Raw genomic sequence first — 17,464 nt, 5'->3', positions numbered from 1 at the left:
TTAATTTTGCATTTTACTAGCCAAATGCCATCACGTTTCACACACAGCTCAGCAGTTCAAGGAAACAGCGGAATCAATGTTTAGTAAAGGAGGAGACAGACTGCAGCTTTTCCAATTATACTTAAAAGAGAATTTAACCTAGAAAGTTACCTGAGCAAAGATGGACTGTAGAATGATCATCTACCACAGTCATATCAAAATTGAGATTAAGCCAGTCTTCCCAAGATCTAGCACTTCAAAAATGTAATGTGCAGTGGAGTTTATGTGAGTTGTTAGCCAAGAGAACCACTATATCAGGAAAGGAAGGCTAAGAGAGGAAAGATCTATGTCACTGGTTTTCAGCAAGTTGGCTAGGAAAGTGGCTGGCCTGGTGGAGGAGGGAGTAGGAATGAGACCGACAGAATTCCTTTGTGGAATGCTCACTTTCCTAATGAGGCTTGATCTGTGTCCCTAACAAATTCTTTGTTACCAGAAACCACATGGTGGTTTGAGAGAGTTAACTCCCAATTTAATATCTGCACTTCCAGGAGAGTTGCTAACTATACATGTTTCTGAAATTCTAACCTTATATCACAATGTTGGTTAAAGGTCTTGGAACAAACAAGGCTACTGAATTGGCTTTGGGTTGGACATGTTAAAACTCTATTAAAATCACTGCTTTCCTTCAAAGTGTTGATCTGGGAGGGTTTGGTAGATTGCCACTTCTTTGGAAGGGCCATGCAGAACTGTGAAACAAGAAATTCAGTGTCTCTAACAATCTGTCAACAGCTGATGGACAGGCAGAGATGGCACAAAAGGAGCCTCTTGCTCACGTACCGATGTGCATCTGAGCCTGGTTAGGCCTGGAATCAATTTTCAATGGAGTTAGAAATAACGATAAGTAAACCTAAAGGAGAAAGATCTATGGAGTCCCGTTTCTCCAAGCCAGTTTTATATCAGCAACAGTTTTGAGATCTCTCTTAAAGGAAATATATCCAGCAAGCTGCTTGCACATTTAAAAGATTAAAAACTGTCAACTCTTCCCAGATCCTATCAGTTAGTTTGACCTGTGTAAAAGACGTCTTTATGAGGACAAAGTGACAAATATGACTTAAGTTTTTTCTTCATTCAAGCTTCTCTCTTTAGAGGCAGGGTCCCAAGAGTTGAACAGGGCATATATGAAATATGGTACCTGTGGTCTTCTGGATGTGCCAATCAAAACAAACAAACAAAAAACAACATATTGTAAGGGCTCTCTAATGATTGAGTACTTCTCTCACTGCATCAAACCATGTCTCCTGCGTGACTGCTCTTAATTGCTGGGCTCAGGCTGAGTCCTCAAGCAGGCACTAAGCATGCTTCCCTTGTCTGCATCCATCAGTCATCACAGCGCTTCACATTCTTACGTGCTTAGTTAGGATTCCTATGACATTGGACTTCATGGTCTGTCCATCTTCTTGTAATTCATGAACAGATACACTGACATGTAGATTATACCAAATCTGCAGAAACCTTCCCTTTTCCCACCCACCTCTTAGCTGTTACTATTTTTTTCCTTCTGATTTGAGTGGACAGGATCAAAGAAAAATGAAGCTCACATCCAGTAGATACCTCTTGCTAGAACCTTCTTTTAGAAAGAAAATTGAATATTACATCTTTGGATCAGATATTTCCTGGGGGAAGACTATATCTGAACTTTTGCCCTCCTTTTGCTACATGAAGTCCAAAACTGGTTTTTATTTTGTTTTTAAGAATGAGTGAGAAGTACTGCAAAAATGAACTGATTCAGGATGTCAGGGAAGAGGTTGCTCCGCCAAAGTCATGGTCTCGTTTCTGGGGACGATGGTCTGCAGGTTTGCACTGCGAACTTGCTGCTAACTCCCCTTCGCACACTGATGTGGTTTAGTCTGTTGTGCTACTGTATGCAATGATTCACAGCACCGACAGGAGCATGCAAATGAGAACATTTCACTTGGAAGAATGCAAAAGTATAACTAAAACAACAACAATATTAATAACCCTTCACTGTTGCAGGCAGCATAATTTATTGGAAGATGTGCAATCCCAGGCTAAGAGGCAGATCTTCGCCTAAAGAGTTCTTCTGCCATTTTCTGTGTGGCCTTTGGAGAAACTGTATCAATATTTCTTTATCTTGCTAGAATATTAAATATTCCAACTTGTTTAATTTCTTCCCTCCATTTTTCTGTACTCTCCACCACAAGCATAAGAGGTTTTCATCCAGGAAATGTTCTTTATGGTGTGTATGAAATAAGGAGATGTCTGAAGCAGGCGCAGAGGGTTTGAGCTTCTTTTTACCGGAAGCCCAGCACCCACCCATTTTGACGCACAATTCCTCAACCATGTTGGCAATTTGTTTTGGCTAGAACATTTTTTTAAAGGTGTAATAGCACCAATGTGTTTCTTTTTCCTACTTTCTAGATTTCAGAATTTCTTTTTCTATAATTTCCAGATAGTTGCAGTGAGGGTGTAAAACGGCATCAGAGAAGTCAATGTAAGGATTGAAAAGGCAATTGTTGGGCAGGGGGACTGTCAGCTGGGGCCCCCAGATCTCAACCACCATACATACCGTGCTGCTTGGCTACACTTTTCTCTACTTCTTTCACAATCAACTGCCTCTTCTCACATAAAAACCCAAATAGCACACTTTTTGATTTTATGACACCTCATAAGCCTGAATTTTTTTTAACACAATACTTCAATGTAACTCAGGATGTCATTGTGTGCTCAAGGATTATTGCATTTCTCTTGCAAGAATCTGAAGTGCCATCAACTGCACCCTCAAATGTGGTGAGTTTTTGTGGGTAAGAGGCAGAGTTATTCATGCACTCAGGTTTTCTTTGGGTTTCATTAGTAATAAGTCAGGTGTAACTGACTGGTTAAACTCAGCATAGCAATCCTGCCACCCTTCTGTCTAGAACAGCTACTCAAACCCTAATTGCCTCAAGTTGTGAACTTTACTCCACCACAAGCTTTGGCATACCTGTCCCACGTAATGCAGTTGCAACCCCCATTTTAGACAGATCATTTGAAAGGCCTACACATTGTTTTAGGTTGACTATCATGAACGCATTTTCATTATTTGTACTGAACATGAAAAACTAATGTCGTATCAATACTAGGGTGCCATTTGTAGGACACAGCCAGGAGACACAATGCAGGATTTAAAATTAGAGATTTTGCCATTGTGCCATAAAACACTGATAGTTCTGACTGGTATTATGAAATCACTGGGTTTCTCCAAGACAGTTAAATCTTACTCACTGGAAACATATTTTACTGTAGAATTTTCATATTCACTCTGCTGAAATTCAAAGTAGGTTATGTTTATCTCCCTCTCAAATGTTTCTACCTCCTTAGTGTTTAACTCTGTTAAGAGGGTTCCTAGAGTTCTGTGGCCACAGCAATGGTCCTGCCTATCTTCAGGGATTTCTCATGCGCATTCTACTTTGAGAACTGAAGTGGACCACAATGGCCCCCCTGAAAACCTCTGGCTGTTCCCTCATTTCAAATGTATAAGGATTTAGAGAGATCTGGTCCTAACATTCACCTTACTGAACCAGAGCTGATTTCTGTGGCATGGGTAAAACTGCCATTTTTTCTTCCCTACAATACTAGAAGAGACTTTCTGGAGTACAGCATGGCTGCATTTGTTTTTAAGTGATGAATTCCCTTGGTTTTCTTCACAGTTAAATGAAAATGACAAACCAAGTAAGAAAGCAACTCCAAGCCTTCTTAGTCATGTAAGTTTTTGATTGACAGTTCTAATTTGCTTCTTGCACCTTTGAGTTTGAAAAATCTAACCACGTGGCCATTGTCTTTTTCTTCAGAACCATTAGGAAAGGCAGTTAGCACCTGCATGGATATGGCTTCTGCGGCTTGATTTGATCCTGACCATGCACTCTTGTTTCTCGAGGCTGTAGTTGTATTAGGATGTAGTGCTGCCTTCAGTACTTGAATCTATCCCAGGAGTGTCCCTGAGGTGGCTGAGGATGGTCTGGCACATTCTGGACAGACACTCAGGCACCTGGCAAGTTTAGAAGCTCTGGGAAGATACGGGGGCAAACTGTGGGCTGCACATGTCGGGGACGTGGGGAGTCAGAATTCCCATTCATGTCCACACTGTCCCATCTAAACACGACTGTCATTGATTTTATTATCATTCCATCATTCTTTTTCTTCTCTCACAAGACAGATTCAGAGAATACTCACTTAAAAAGACAAAAAGAAGCCAGAGAGACCCAAAGGGGTCCTTTCTGTGATTCAAGGACCAGGACCAGAAAAAGTTGTGTATGCATAATATTCCTTGCCAGCTTATTACTAATATGATCACCTTGTTTTATGTTGATGAAAAGAACTTTTCTTCTGCCCTTCAGATGTTCAGTTGACATCAAAAAACCTCTGTGTCACCTTACTTCACATGCCTATCACCGAAGGTCACGGTAAAAGGCCGTTGCTCTCCTTTCTGGAAGCTAGCCCACAGCCACAGACCGTGATGCAGAATGTGTCCGCCTGTCAACATTCTGTCCCTTGTTTACAAGTGTAATCGCCAGGGGTGGTTGCTGCACGGTGGCCTGTCTAAGCAGGTCCACTGACACTCAAGCTGTCCTTGCTCTTGTCTCACAGTTTCTTCCAGGAGTTTGGGTGCAGAATCTTGGATGACTCAAGGAACCACAGTGAGCTGATAGAAAAATTGAAGGAGACTCTCCTAATAGCTGATGACAATAACTTGTATCATAATTTTTTTTTCCCGGGATGAAGTTTATGGCTACTGATTCCCTCTCCACCCACATACAAGTCTTTTTTCTCTCCTTTCTGCTATATAAACAATTCAGTCCCCCCAGTCTGAGAACACATATTCTTGAGCCTCTTCAAAAACAATGTGGGTAAATTTCAACATTTTTGATGAGAAAGATGCTGTAGAATCTTGTGGTAGTTGGGTCAACATTAGGACCAGTAACTGAAAGAGCACTGTATGAAGATGGAGCTTAAATATGTCATAAAAGATCTCTCTACTGCATTGGAACAAGGTCACATGTATAGGTCTTGAGTTTGACAGCTTGAACTCTCAACTTTCAAAAGCATTCAGAAAATCTTATTATTTCGTCAGGTCTTATAATGGAGTGGACTTTGGATCTCTATAAGCAACAGTTGTCAAATACCCATGAAATATTTCCTTCAGTAGCTTTTTTCACTGTTTCTGTGGCTTCATAAAGAACTTCATAAAGAAGGCACAGAATGCTCTGTGCAGTAGACCTTAGAAAGTGACGAGCAAAACCCACAGCTAGGAGAAGATGTTCCAACAACCTCCTCAGCCCCAGGGTCAGAAAGAAACATGCAAACTACAACTCCACTGTTACTGTTTTTCATGCAGCTCCACCTTAGTTGGCGGTCACACTGGCTTCCTTCTGACGCAGTCTTTCTTTCTGTTAAGAAGAAAAAAATGAACTTATTGTTTATTTTTGTTTTTCTCAAATTTTCCTCTAGAAATCTGAGTAGGATTACACCAAACACCCTAGAAATGGGAATATCTCAATCCCTCTTTCCTTAAGTGGTTATTTGTCCCATCAAAGCACACTCACCAAACACCAAACAGATAAGAATCACATCGGAGGCAGAAATTTGGTCTTGTGGCTGTCACCAGCTAAAATGCCTTCACCTTATATCTGAAGTGCCTGAGTTCAATTCTTGGATCCAGTTCCTGACTCCAGTTTACCGTTAATTCAGATTGTGTGAGGCAGTGATTGGGCTCCTGCTTCCTATGCAAGAGACCTGAACTAAGTTCCTAGATCCTGCCTTTGACCTCTTACCCATTGTGGCCATTTGGGGAAGTGAACCAGTTGATGGGCATTCTCTCTGAGTACCTCTCTGCCTCTTAAATTAATGCAAATAATTTTTAAATAGAACAACTACCCAATTGCATCTATCTCGAACGCCAATTTTTACCATGCCAGGTTGGTCTGCTCTGTTCTCTTTGTGACAACAACACTGATTTTGTAGTAAATTCTAGGGCTCTTTCCATTCCTACACACTGATGAAATTGGGTAATGCTCAAGTAGTAATTTTCAGGGATCAGAGACACGAGAACGAGAAAAAAACAATAAAAGAATCAGGAGTGGGTGTTTGTGTATGAGTTGCTAGTTGGAATGTTCACACATTTTGGAGAACCGGGGTGCTCCATTTCCAATTATCTTTTTGCCAGTGTTCATGCTGGGAGGCAGCAGGTAATGGCTTTAGTAAAAATGTCTTGCCACCTACATGGGAGATCTGGATGAAGTTTCTGGCTTCCTCGCTTTGGTCTGGCTAAGTTGTGGTTGTTGTAGTCATCTAAAGAGTAAATGGGAAAAGATTTATATATATATGTATATATATATGCATATATACATATACATACATATATATGTATACAGGTACATATATATACATTTATATATATATAAAACAAAAAGCAAATGGTACTTAGGTGGGAACAGATAGTTCAGATACTACTTTTAATCTATGAGCTTTATGCCTTAAATTTGGACATACTTTTGGTACATCTCTGTTGCAATGAAATATTTATAATAAAAACTCTGGAGGTTATAAAGCACATCTCACCAGACTAGCAGTGGGGTTGATTTTCTTCGTCTCTACTTTCTTCTCTGATGTCAACTTGCTGACAGATGCCTGAGCCACTTTCAATCTAAAATAGAAACATGGAGTGGGGAGGGGAGAGAGGGAGAAGGGGGCAAAGGGAAGACAAAAGGGAAGAGGTCCGATTACACAAAATCTGCATAATTTAGGAATAACCAATCAGCAGCTAAAAAACATGGAACGCCTTTTCAATGCTTCTTTCTCATTATTAAACTCTAATTAGGTATAAAAGCTTCTCTTATGCCTTATCAAAGTGAAGGGGTTTTTTTTTTCTTAAAGGAATAAAGTACTTTATTTTAAAAATTCAAATTTGTTTCAGATGAAATCTGTTGTGCATTTACTAAAAACACCCACAGAGTGCTAGGAACTGCACATGACATGAAAACACCAATTCATGCTCGTTTAGAATAAATCCATTGTTCTGTTGCAGTCATATTTGCATAAAGTTGACATCTTCACTGCAATGTCATAAAATGACCATGTCTTTAAGACTTGCTCAGAAACAAGTTTCCAATCCATAGCAGTAGATTAAAAGCACTTACACAGAAGTCAGCAGAGGATGTCTGTCCAGCACCACATCTAATACCCTCTTCCTTGGAAACCACCACCCCCTCCTTCCTCTTCTGAAGCCCCCCAACTCCACATTTTCTTCCCCTCTAAAGGCCCCCGCCTCTGCCACCTCTGTCTCTTTCTCCTCCTCAGCTTCCCCTGCCACAGACTTTTGGAGGTCTTTTCACACCTGGAGGTCAAGGTAAAAATCTTTGCAGCAGCAGTAGCTTATAAGATTCTATATTTTAAAAACGGCTCTAATTTTTAAAAGGAAGGTGCTTTCACATTTTGTGAAAATTTGTTTGAAAAATAGAAGTCTCTAAGTTGTCCAAATAGTTCCTCCACTTTTATAATTTGTTCTTTGTGTTCTAAATAAAACAGGAATGTTGAAATAAGGGTCTTATTTTCATCTGGGCTACATTTACAAACTCTGTCCTCTTCACAAGGATGCTAATACTCTCTTCCCCAGAAGGTAGCCACTTCTTCAGGCCTCATATCCTCCTTTCCTCTCTCCCTCCTGCAGCTGAGTTCCATGCCCAGAAGTCTCAGAACCACCTAGCCAAGAAGCTCACCTAGACAGCTTGGGGAAGTTCTATTTTTGTGAGCAGTGCAGTAGATTTTGATGAATGATACGCTATGACCATGCCAATGCTCTTTGGCTTGTGATCCCCTCAACAGATAATATTAACACAACTTTGAAATTTGACATTTTTGCCAAAGCATGTTAACATCTACACATGTTAAACTTTACCAATTTACATCAGTTAAATATAAAGGTAACCGAAGAGTGTAAAAAAAAACCAGAATCTGAGAATCACTTATCTGATAAAACTTGCATGTCAAACATGAAGAACTCTTACAATTTAAATAAGAAGACAAATTAGACACCCCAACCCTCAAGTGGGCCAATGATGTGGCTATACCTTTCTCCAAGGATGCAATACAAATGGTTAAGAAGCCTATGAGAATATGCTTAGCTTCATTTATATTGACAGTGTAAAGTGAACACATGCTGAGACACATATTCACATTCACTATTACGGCTAACATAAAAATAACAATGCCATGCCAAGTACAGGTGGGGAAACCGGAAGCTTTACACTTTACTTGTGGGATGAAAGAATAATGTAGTCATTTTGGAAAATAGCTTGGCAGTTTCTCAAAAAGTTAAACCCAGAGTTACCATATGACCCAGAAATTATAAAGCTATGAAAATGCTTTGGAAAGTCATACATAATGGAATTAAAAGATGTTTACTTTGATAAGATACATTTTGAAATCTATACACAAGATTCTTCCATAAGTTTACAGAAAATGCATATCATGAAAATTTATTAATAGGTTTCAAAATTTTTTGCACCAAAATAAACTTTTTCAATATTTCCATGAACATTCTTTTGTGTTCTTATATGTGCATAACCAATAAAACTGAAAACATGTCCAAAGATCTCATAAGAATGCATACAGTAATATCCCTCATCATAGGCGCAAGCAGAATCAAACCAAATTTCTACCAACTGATCGATAAATAAACAAAATGTGATATATCCACATGACAGAATACAATTGGGTCCTAAAAAGGAATGAAACAATGATATCTACAATATGAACTCTGTTCTCTGTCACCAAACATGCTAGATTATAAACACTGGGAAAAAGCAGAGTGACTGCTAATGGGTAAAGGATTGCTTCTAAAATTAGTGCTGTTGGTTGAATATTATTGCAAATATTCCAAAAACCAATGGACCCTGCACTTGAAAAAGATTTATCTGAAAGTGAGAGTTAGAGAGAGAGAGAAAAAAAGATCCAATTAATTAGTTTACTACTTAGAGGGCTGCAATGGCCAGGATGGGACTAGCCTAAAGTCAGGAGCCAGAGGTTTATTTGTCACTCCTACGCACTTGGGCCATTCTCTGCTGCTTTCACGGGCTCATCAGCAGGGAGATGGGTTGGAAATGGACAACTAGTTAATGAACTGGTGGCCTTATGGGATGTGGCTTTCCAGGTGGTCTTGACCTCCTGTGCCACAAGTCAGTCCAGGACTGTACACTCTAAATGGATGAATTGTAGAGTATGCAAATTACATCTCAACAAAGATTTTACAAATTTTATCATTTCAACAGCATATTTATTACACTTCAGGTTGGTAAGTCTAATAGACATTGTCACTGTTAAGGACTGTGGCAAAATGGGAACTGAAACATGCATACCAGCATGTGTAAACTGGAATGGCTGGTTTCGGCAATGTTGAATAAAACTGAACACACAAATACTCCATGAACTTTCAATTCTTCCTATATGGAAACAACTGAACCTTGACACAAAGACACAGGGCTTCACTGTTGTAATACTACCACGTGCAGTAGTGAAAAACTGGAAACAACTTAATAATTGGATTCAGTATGGTAACAGATTATACACATGACTATCACAAGTAACAACTCACTCACTGGGTGCTTACTAAGTGATAGGTACTCTTCTACAATCTTGATTTGAACCAAGTCATGTCATTCTTACAATGATCATGTGATACGGAAACTTCATTATTCTCATTTTACAGGTCTCCACATGTCTGCGTAACAGAATGAACCTGGTCTATGAATCCAGCATGGCAGATATGACAAACATAAACTGAGAGAACAGACTCCTACAGAGCGATGCAATGAACAGGTGATCCAGCATGATAGTCAGCTTGAAGAGCTCAATTGTGGAGTCTCAGCCCCGTCACTTATTTGTGTGCATCTGTACAACGACCTTTCTGTAGACAAGATGTCTTAAAAATGTGTAATAACGTAAAAGTTCCTGTTCCACAAGATTATTCCAAGGATTGAGGCAGTGTAGTTCCAAGTACGTGATAATCGCTTGATAAACGCAAGCTATTATTCTTACTGCATATGTAGTAGCTACATTGTATATTTTTTTTTTAAAAAAGTAATGGTGTTTTTAAATTTTTTTCAGTGCACTAGGCTACTGCATTGGGCTCCACAGAATAACATTGTTCAGAAATGCGTGGATGTGTTTGAAACATATAAACACCTATCTATTTATGGATACAAACACACAGAAACACAGAGAATTATTCAAAATTTCCTGGACAAATATAATTTCATGCAAGAGGTTCATGCTAGAAAGATGGGAAAAAGAGTGTGACTGTGGTAACACAGTAAATAGAACTTCATTTTAAACATGTTTCTTTATTTAAAAAAATCTTAAAGAATATGTGATAACGTATTAAACAGTTGTAATTCCAGGTCATAGGAACATGGGTGTGTTGTGTTACTCTTTGTATTCCTCTTTTAGAAACTTTTTAAAAAGACTTTTAAAATTTTTTATTGGAAAGTCAGATACACAGAGAGGAGAGACAGAGAGGAAAATCTTTTGTCCGATGATTCACTCCCCAAGTGACATCAACTGCCAGAGCTGAGCTGATCCAAAGCCAGGAGCCTGGAACTTCCTCTGGGTCTCCCACACAGGTGCAGGGTCCCAGGGCTTTGGGCCCTCCTCTACTGCTTTCCCAGGTCACAAGCAGGGAGCTGGATGGGAAGTGGGGCTGCCAGGATTAGGACCGGTGTCCATATGGGATTGTGGTGCACACAAGGCGAGCACTTTTAGCCACTAGGCCACAGCGCTGAGCAATTTAGAAATTTCTTTAAAAATATTTTTGAAATAATAAGTATTTAGAGATCTACCCACTTACTGATATTCATTTTGAAGGTAATATGCTTTTTCTTCAGAATCACAAATAAACAATTTACCCAATCCCAGCTGTAAACAACTGTCTAGGTTGCCTTGTATTAGGCAAGTGTTACACTACTGGGAGAAAAGCAACCAGTAGCTGGCTGGTATTGTGGGCATGGTTAACGCCAAACTAGTGTTAACTACACCATAATGCCAGCAGCAGCATAGATGTTTATTCTTTCCTTTTCCTCTCCTCTCCTCTCCTCTCCTCTCCTCTCCTCTCCTCCCCTCCCCTCCCCTCCCCTCCCCTCCCCTCCCCTCCCCTCCCCTCCCCTCTCCTCTCCTCTCCTCTCCTCTTCTGCTTAAGGGTAATTGGGAAAGGCAGGGAACTCTGGCCAGGACACACCACCCTGCACAAAACCCAGGGCAGGGTAGCAGCACCCACAGGCACATGTGAGATCTGTTTTTGGGGGGAGCTTGTGGAACTCCCCTGTTGGGCTGCAGTTTCCTCTAGTGAGTGTGAGGGCTGGGACTGGGAGCAGGCTAGACCATGCTGGACTGCAGTATCCATTAGCATATGTGTGGGCTGAGTCTGGGGGTAGGCTTGGCAGTATTTGTCCACAGCACACACTGGCATGAGAGAGAGAGCCAGGACAGGGTACAGGCTAGATTGGTTGGATTGCCACACCAACCAGTTCACAGGAGGCTGTAGTATCTGGTGACAAATGCTAAGACCAGGGGCAATCCATCTCAGACTGGGTCATAGCACTTGCTGGCACACATAAGACCCAGGGCTGGGAGCATGCCTGGTAGGGGAACTTCAGGGACTCCCTTGCTGAGCTGTTGCTTTTGCTGCACTTATTGGTGCATGAGAGCCAGAATGGGTGCAGGTCAGCTGGGCTGAGCTACAGCACCAGCTAGTAAGTGCCAGAACTGGGTGCAAGTCATGTCAGGCTGGACTGCAGTAGTCCCTGGCAGGTAAAAGATCCAGGACTGGGAACATGCTGGGTAGGGGAACTGTGAGTACTTTTCTGCTGGGCTGTACCTACTGCTGATAAGCACAAGAACCAGGACTGGGTGGGGGGCAGGCTAGACAAGGCAGCACCACCTGTCAGCATATATAAGGACTAGGTCTGGTTGAGCCAAGCCACAGTACCCATGGGTGTGCACAAGAACCAGATGGGATACAGACTGTACTGTGCTAGGCCACAGTAGCGACAGGCAAAAAACTGGGGCTGGGGTGGGCTTTGTGAGTGTAATTGGCCCCCTCTAAGCTGTGGCCCCCACTGGTATGCATGAGGGCTGGATCTATGGTAGGCTGGTTGGGCTGGGCCATAGTACCCATCAGTTTGTGTGAGAGCTGGGGCTGGAGCAGAACTGACCAGGCAGCTGTATCCACTGATATGTACATTGGCTGGTGCAGGTAACAGACAACATCTGCCACTTCATTGGCTGGTACACACAAGACTCAAGTCTGAGGTCACCCCCGGAGAGGATTCTTGGTGGGGAGGACTCCCTGACTAGACCACTGGAATTGGGCCCTGGCCACAGGGAAAACCACATGATGTGTAGTTTGACCTTGAAGTGCGTGTATTGGGAGTGGGCCTCCTAGGGTGTGGTAGACAGCATGTCCGGATGCACAAGGGGGATATGGCAGCCAGCTCATCTAGGCCAGCAGGGGAGTTTAACTGCCTCATCAGAGGAAGGAAAGCAGAACAGGTTGAACAATTCTCCTTGCCAAGTTTTCCTGGATCTATGGATGCACTAAGGTGGACTTTGTCCATCAGTAGACCTTGGAAAGATTTTTTTTCTTTCATCCTGGAGCAACAAAATGAACCACTTATCAGAACTATCAAAACCAAGTAATCCCCTCAGAATTCTCTTCCCCACATTGGAGGAAGGTGTCATCAAATGACTATTCCCTATCCCTGGGTGCTAATGCAGTTTGATAGCACAGAGTGGCTCCTTCCACTTCCTCCCCTGCAGAAACAGGAGAAAACAAACAAACCTAAAACATAAGTTCCACCCATATTTCTCTATACCTGAACCTCCTGGCCTTAATCCGAGGAAAACGCGAGCGTGCGATCCTTTCCACCGTGTAAACAATATTAAAAGTTTTAAATTAAAAATAATGTTAAAAATCACCCAGTGCTAATTACATACTTGTTAGCATCTACAAGTGACTGGCTTTGCTTTTTAGTTAACTGATTCTGCACAACTTGCATAAAACACATGCTTAGTAATCCAATCTCCCAGCTCACATGCACAAGTTAGTTACAATGAATTCAACATGCTGGCTTGTGCAATAGAAAATAAATAAAAACAAGACAAAGATGAGCAACATTTTATATAACCCATCAAGAAGTACATTCGTAAAGCCTGCCCAAGAACAGGCATTTCTCAATGCTAACTTAGGGCCGAGTGTCTACACCACATTGCCTACTAAACTTTTCCATTTGCAGCAGTAACTGTGACCATGCCCACACAAGAAAAGAATGCACTAAATGGATCAAATCCAGGTCAGACTACACTGGAGACGCTGACTATTAAGGGATTTACTAACCAAGATGATGTTGCTGTAAATGAAGCCACAACTGGCTTCTCTCCAGCCAGATTTCTTTTTCAAATCCAGAATTGACTAGTGACCCTTTAATCCCAGTTACAATGGAATGGTTGGGAATTGCCATTTCTCCCAGGGCCTCCTAAGCATAAGGGAATTTTTAGGAAAATTGACTAACTCGGCCTAAATCTTCTATTAACTGGCAGAATTAGCATCAGGTTCAATTGATGTTGAAACTGCTTGCCACAAAGCTGTGCCTTTTCCCATTCCTTTTCCAATACTGTTCCATCAAAGGGAGATTCATGAGAATATCTGAGGAAACATCAGGTAGAATCACTGAGATAACAACTCCATCAGCTATACTAGATTCCAATTCTGCCACTTATTAAAAGATTTGCAGGCACCAGGCATTACAGGCTAATTCTTTGCCAATGGCTCTGATACACATCCCATATGCACATGGGTTCAAGTCCTAGCTGGTCCACTTCTAATCCTGCTCTATGGATGTGCTCAGGAAAGGAGGGCCCAAGCGTTTAGGATCCTGCACCCATGGGGGAGACTCAGAGGAAGGTCCTGGTTTCCAGCTTTGGACCAGCTCAGCTCTGGCTGTTGAAGCCACTTGGGAGAGTGAGCAATTCTGAGAGTGAGTAATTCTGCTTTTTAAAAAGTAAAAACTCTTTATTGTGAGAATTAAAGGAATTAATAGATGTAGAGCATCTAGGATATCTGCCATAGAGCAAGAGGTCAATACAGCTATCCTTACTGAATGTTTCAGCAAAAATATAAAAAGACTTCTTTAAGAATGCACAAGAGTTCCTGACTACAGCCTAAGCAAATAGAGCTATTAACTACGTGCTCTAGAAGAAAACCAAGGACCCCACTGTTCTTCCCTGAATATTGAGCAAGCCAAAGAACTCACTTCCACTTTTTTCTGATCATTAAGACAGATTCTAAGCTATATTTGTAAGTCAAACTTACATGCAAGTATGACAGAAATGTCAAAATAAAGGTTATATTCATTGTCTCATTTTTCTTTTCTAAATTTCTTGGAGATGAGTATGATAAATAAAATGCAAGCTTCAAATTTTATGGAACTAAGTAAATTGCTCATATTGAGATGTTTTCCTGATAATCAAAGTAACGTTTGTCTCTAAATTTTATATATTTATACATTTTTGCTTGTATTTAAAATGAATACTACATATTCAAAATGTGAACATTTAAGACTCACTGGATATTTCAATATTTTTTTCCTTGGGATGTGAACAAGGTTTAATATAACCAGACAACGAAAACTATCACATGCAAAGGGCTCAGCTGGGTTGCCAGATCCATGGAAACACATAAGGAACCATCACTCCGACTGCTCTATCCTTATCTCTTGACATGGTACATGGCATACGTAGCTATTGACAAAAAGGCATACACATACACATAAACCATAAATAGTGAATGATGACCTCAACAATAAAATTGTTGGAAAACATCCTACATTTTGCAGAAATACTACTTTCTTGAGGTGGTTGAATATGCTGGGCCCTTCCTGCTTCCTGGATATGCAATCTGTGCAAGTCATATGTGATTTTTTTTTTTTTTTTTTTTGCTTAATGCTTTGCTATCACCCACTGAAGTTCACCATCCTTAAACCTGGGGCTTCAAAATTATGTATTTGTTCCTGTCTATGATTTTCTTGGACATTTAAAGCCATTTTGCTAAGGAAGATGACCATTTTTAAATACTTTTCCAAGTCATATTTATTACACAAAGAAAGGCAGATTTAGTTAAGTAGAATTGATAACTTCCTTCCCTCTTGTCCTTGTACCTATTTCCAAGGTTCATTTATCTTACTATGTTGTGATCATTTTTAGATACCTGCCTATCATACTACACTGGAGATTCCCAAAGACAGAGGATAAGACCTCAGTATCTTTTTTTTTTAACCTCAAAATTTTGAATAATACCTGGCATGTATTAAGTGACTAATAAGTATTGAAAAAACTACATGAAACAAATAATTGGCTTCTGCATTATAAAAATTCAGGCATCAAGGATAGTAATCAGGAAAATATGCAAGTCTATTAAAACATAAAGTCCTTTAAATCTCGTGGAAATATAACATCATCAATGCTAAAGACTGATCCTGTGAGCATAAGCCAGCAAATTAACATCAGAGTCCACATCATGTTTAGATGGTCAGGCTGCTTTTTATCTGCTTTCACATCATGCCTAGCATAAGAAACAAATACTGAAATATTCTGAGCTAGTTATGTCATGCACATTAGCATAACATGGTATAAAGTTAGGTTGGTCTTAAAAACTGCATTGACCTGCCAAAACATGGATGATTTGAGTTCTCTGTTCATCTGTCTTATCTTGAAAGTGTTCTTAAAACCTGGGGGCAAGTGTCATATGCCTATTAAAAAGGCTAAAGTGGTTGCTGTTTCTGATCACACTATATTCACTCAGAATCAGTGCCCGGGCAGTGGGGAAAGGACTGCCAATGGAGGGGCTGTAGTTTGATCAAAGCTGATTTGATCAGCCATAAGAGACTTACACAAATGTGAATTTGTTTGTCAACACTTGTAAATGTAGGTATTTAAAAAAAACTTATCTTTTTGTCCTTATTATACAGTAGCAAAAAAAGAGGACCAGATGGTTCAGCTGGTGGCGCTACCCATCCTTCTCATATCCATATCTCTTGAGGTTGTTGCACAAGGGCCATCTGGGAGTTCACTTGCACAGTTGCTTTTCTTTCACCTACTGTGCCTCACTCATTTGTGCTGCCTACCTGGATTCTGTAAGCTTTAAACTTTCTGTCCAGGAGATTGGTGGAACACCATTACGATGGCCCAAGAGTGAAAGAATTGCGAGCCCATATGACTGAGACAGGCTTTTCAAAGATCTAGCTCTCCAGTTCCTTACTGAGTAACATGGTCTCAATCAACAGTGCACAACTCTAGACATATCCCCTCCTTTCTCAAACTGTTTCAAGGACACCCAATGAACTAAAACAGAGGTTAGCAAGGTTTTCTTTTTTTTAATAAGCAGCAAAATAGTAAATATTTTGGTCTCTGTGGTTCATACAGGACTGCATGGTTGCTGTAGCAATGACTCAATTTTGCTGTCTCAGTGTGACAGTAGCCACAAAAAAATTACAAGAGTACTTCAAAAAGTTTTTGGAAAAAAATGGAATTAAAAGCTAATTTTGGTATAAAGAAATTTTGAAATCCAGTCATGGCTGTTTCATAACACACATTTTCCATGAACTTTCTTGTATGTGAACAACCAGACAGTGTTGTGTTCCAAGTAACTTTATTTACAAACATGAGCAGTAGGCCAGATTTGGTAAATAGGCTGTAATTTTCTAGTGCTTGGAATATAGTACAGAATTCAACTTCTTTGGCCAGGCAATCAAATCTCTCTGTCCTAAACTTATCTTCAACTTCTCAGATCCAGATGTTCTTGTGTTGGTAATTTAAGCCACTAAGTATCTTTGCGTAAGTCACCCAACCCTCTGAACCTCATTTTTGTCATCTGTTAAAAGTGAAACCACCACACCTACACGGCACAGCTGTTGTGAGATGAAAGATGCGATTCTGTGTGCTCACTTATCAAGCACCCTTTTCCGTTACTTCACCTGGTAGCATTGTCTCCCAGCCAAATGACTCACCGTTCTTTCTACATGGCTGTTCTCACCTCTGCATCTTGATTTTGCTGTTCCACCAATGGTTGTCTTACTCATTTCCATGTGTTCAAATTCTTGTCATTCTTCTATTCCCTGCTTGAGTGCCAAAGTCATGAAAGCTTCCTTCATCTCTTTTAGCCAGAAACAATTGCTCTGTTCTCAAGTGAAAAAGCACTTTGTGCCGCTCTTAAGGCACTTAGGACTTTCCACCTTTGAATTGGGTTGTTATCTTTTTTCCCTCAAACTGCTGGAACCACTTAAGGCCAACAACCAGGCGTTACGCATGCCTGGTACGTTTATTGTTCCTATATGTAGCCCTGCTACACACAAATCCATTCTGAGCAAATATCTAAGTGACAAAT

General features: G+C 40.5%; 1 protein-coding gene across 3 annotated transcripts in view; it reads right to left on the bottom strand.

The window, feature by feature from the left end:
• Positions 1-3,842: 3,842 nt before the first annotated feature.
• Positions 3,843-17,464, bottom strand: part of FMN1 (formin 1) — a 360,709-nt gene continuing 347,087 nt past the window's right edge. For all 3 annotated transcript variants that reach the window (XM_040969588.1, XM_040969589.1, XM_040969591.1), the window contains 2 exons: positions 6,595-6,679; positions 3,843-5,423 (listed from right to left, as the gene is read on the bottom strand). In XM_040969588.1, coding sequence (XP_040825522.1) covers positions 5,379-5,423; positions 6,595-6,679 — 130 coding nt within the window. In that variant the 3' untranslated portion in view covers positions 3,843-5,378. The remainder of the gene's footprint in view (positions 5,424-6,594; positions 6,680-17,464) is intronic.

The sequence above is a fragment of the Ochotona curzoniae genome, unplaced genomic scaffold, assembly GCF_017591425.1.
Source record: "Ochotona curzoniae isolate NIBS_2020 unplaced genomic scaffold, NIBS_Ocur_1.0 scaffold_4701, whole genome shotgun sequence".
Lineage (NCBI taxonomy): Eukaryota > Metazoa > Chordata > Mammalia > Lagomorpha > Ochotonidae > Ochotona > Ochotona curzoniae.
This window is presented reverse-complemented; position numbering and strand designations above follow the sequence as displayed.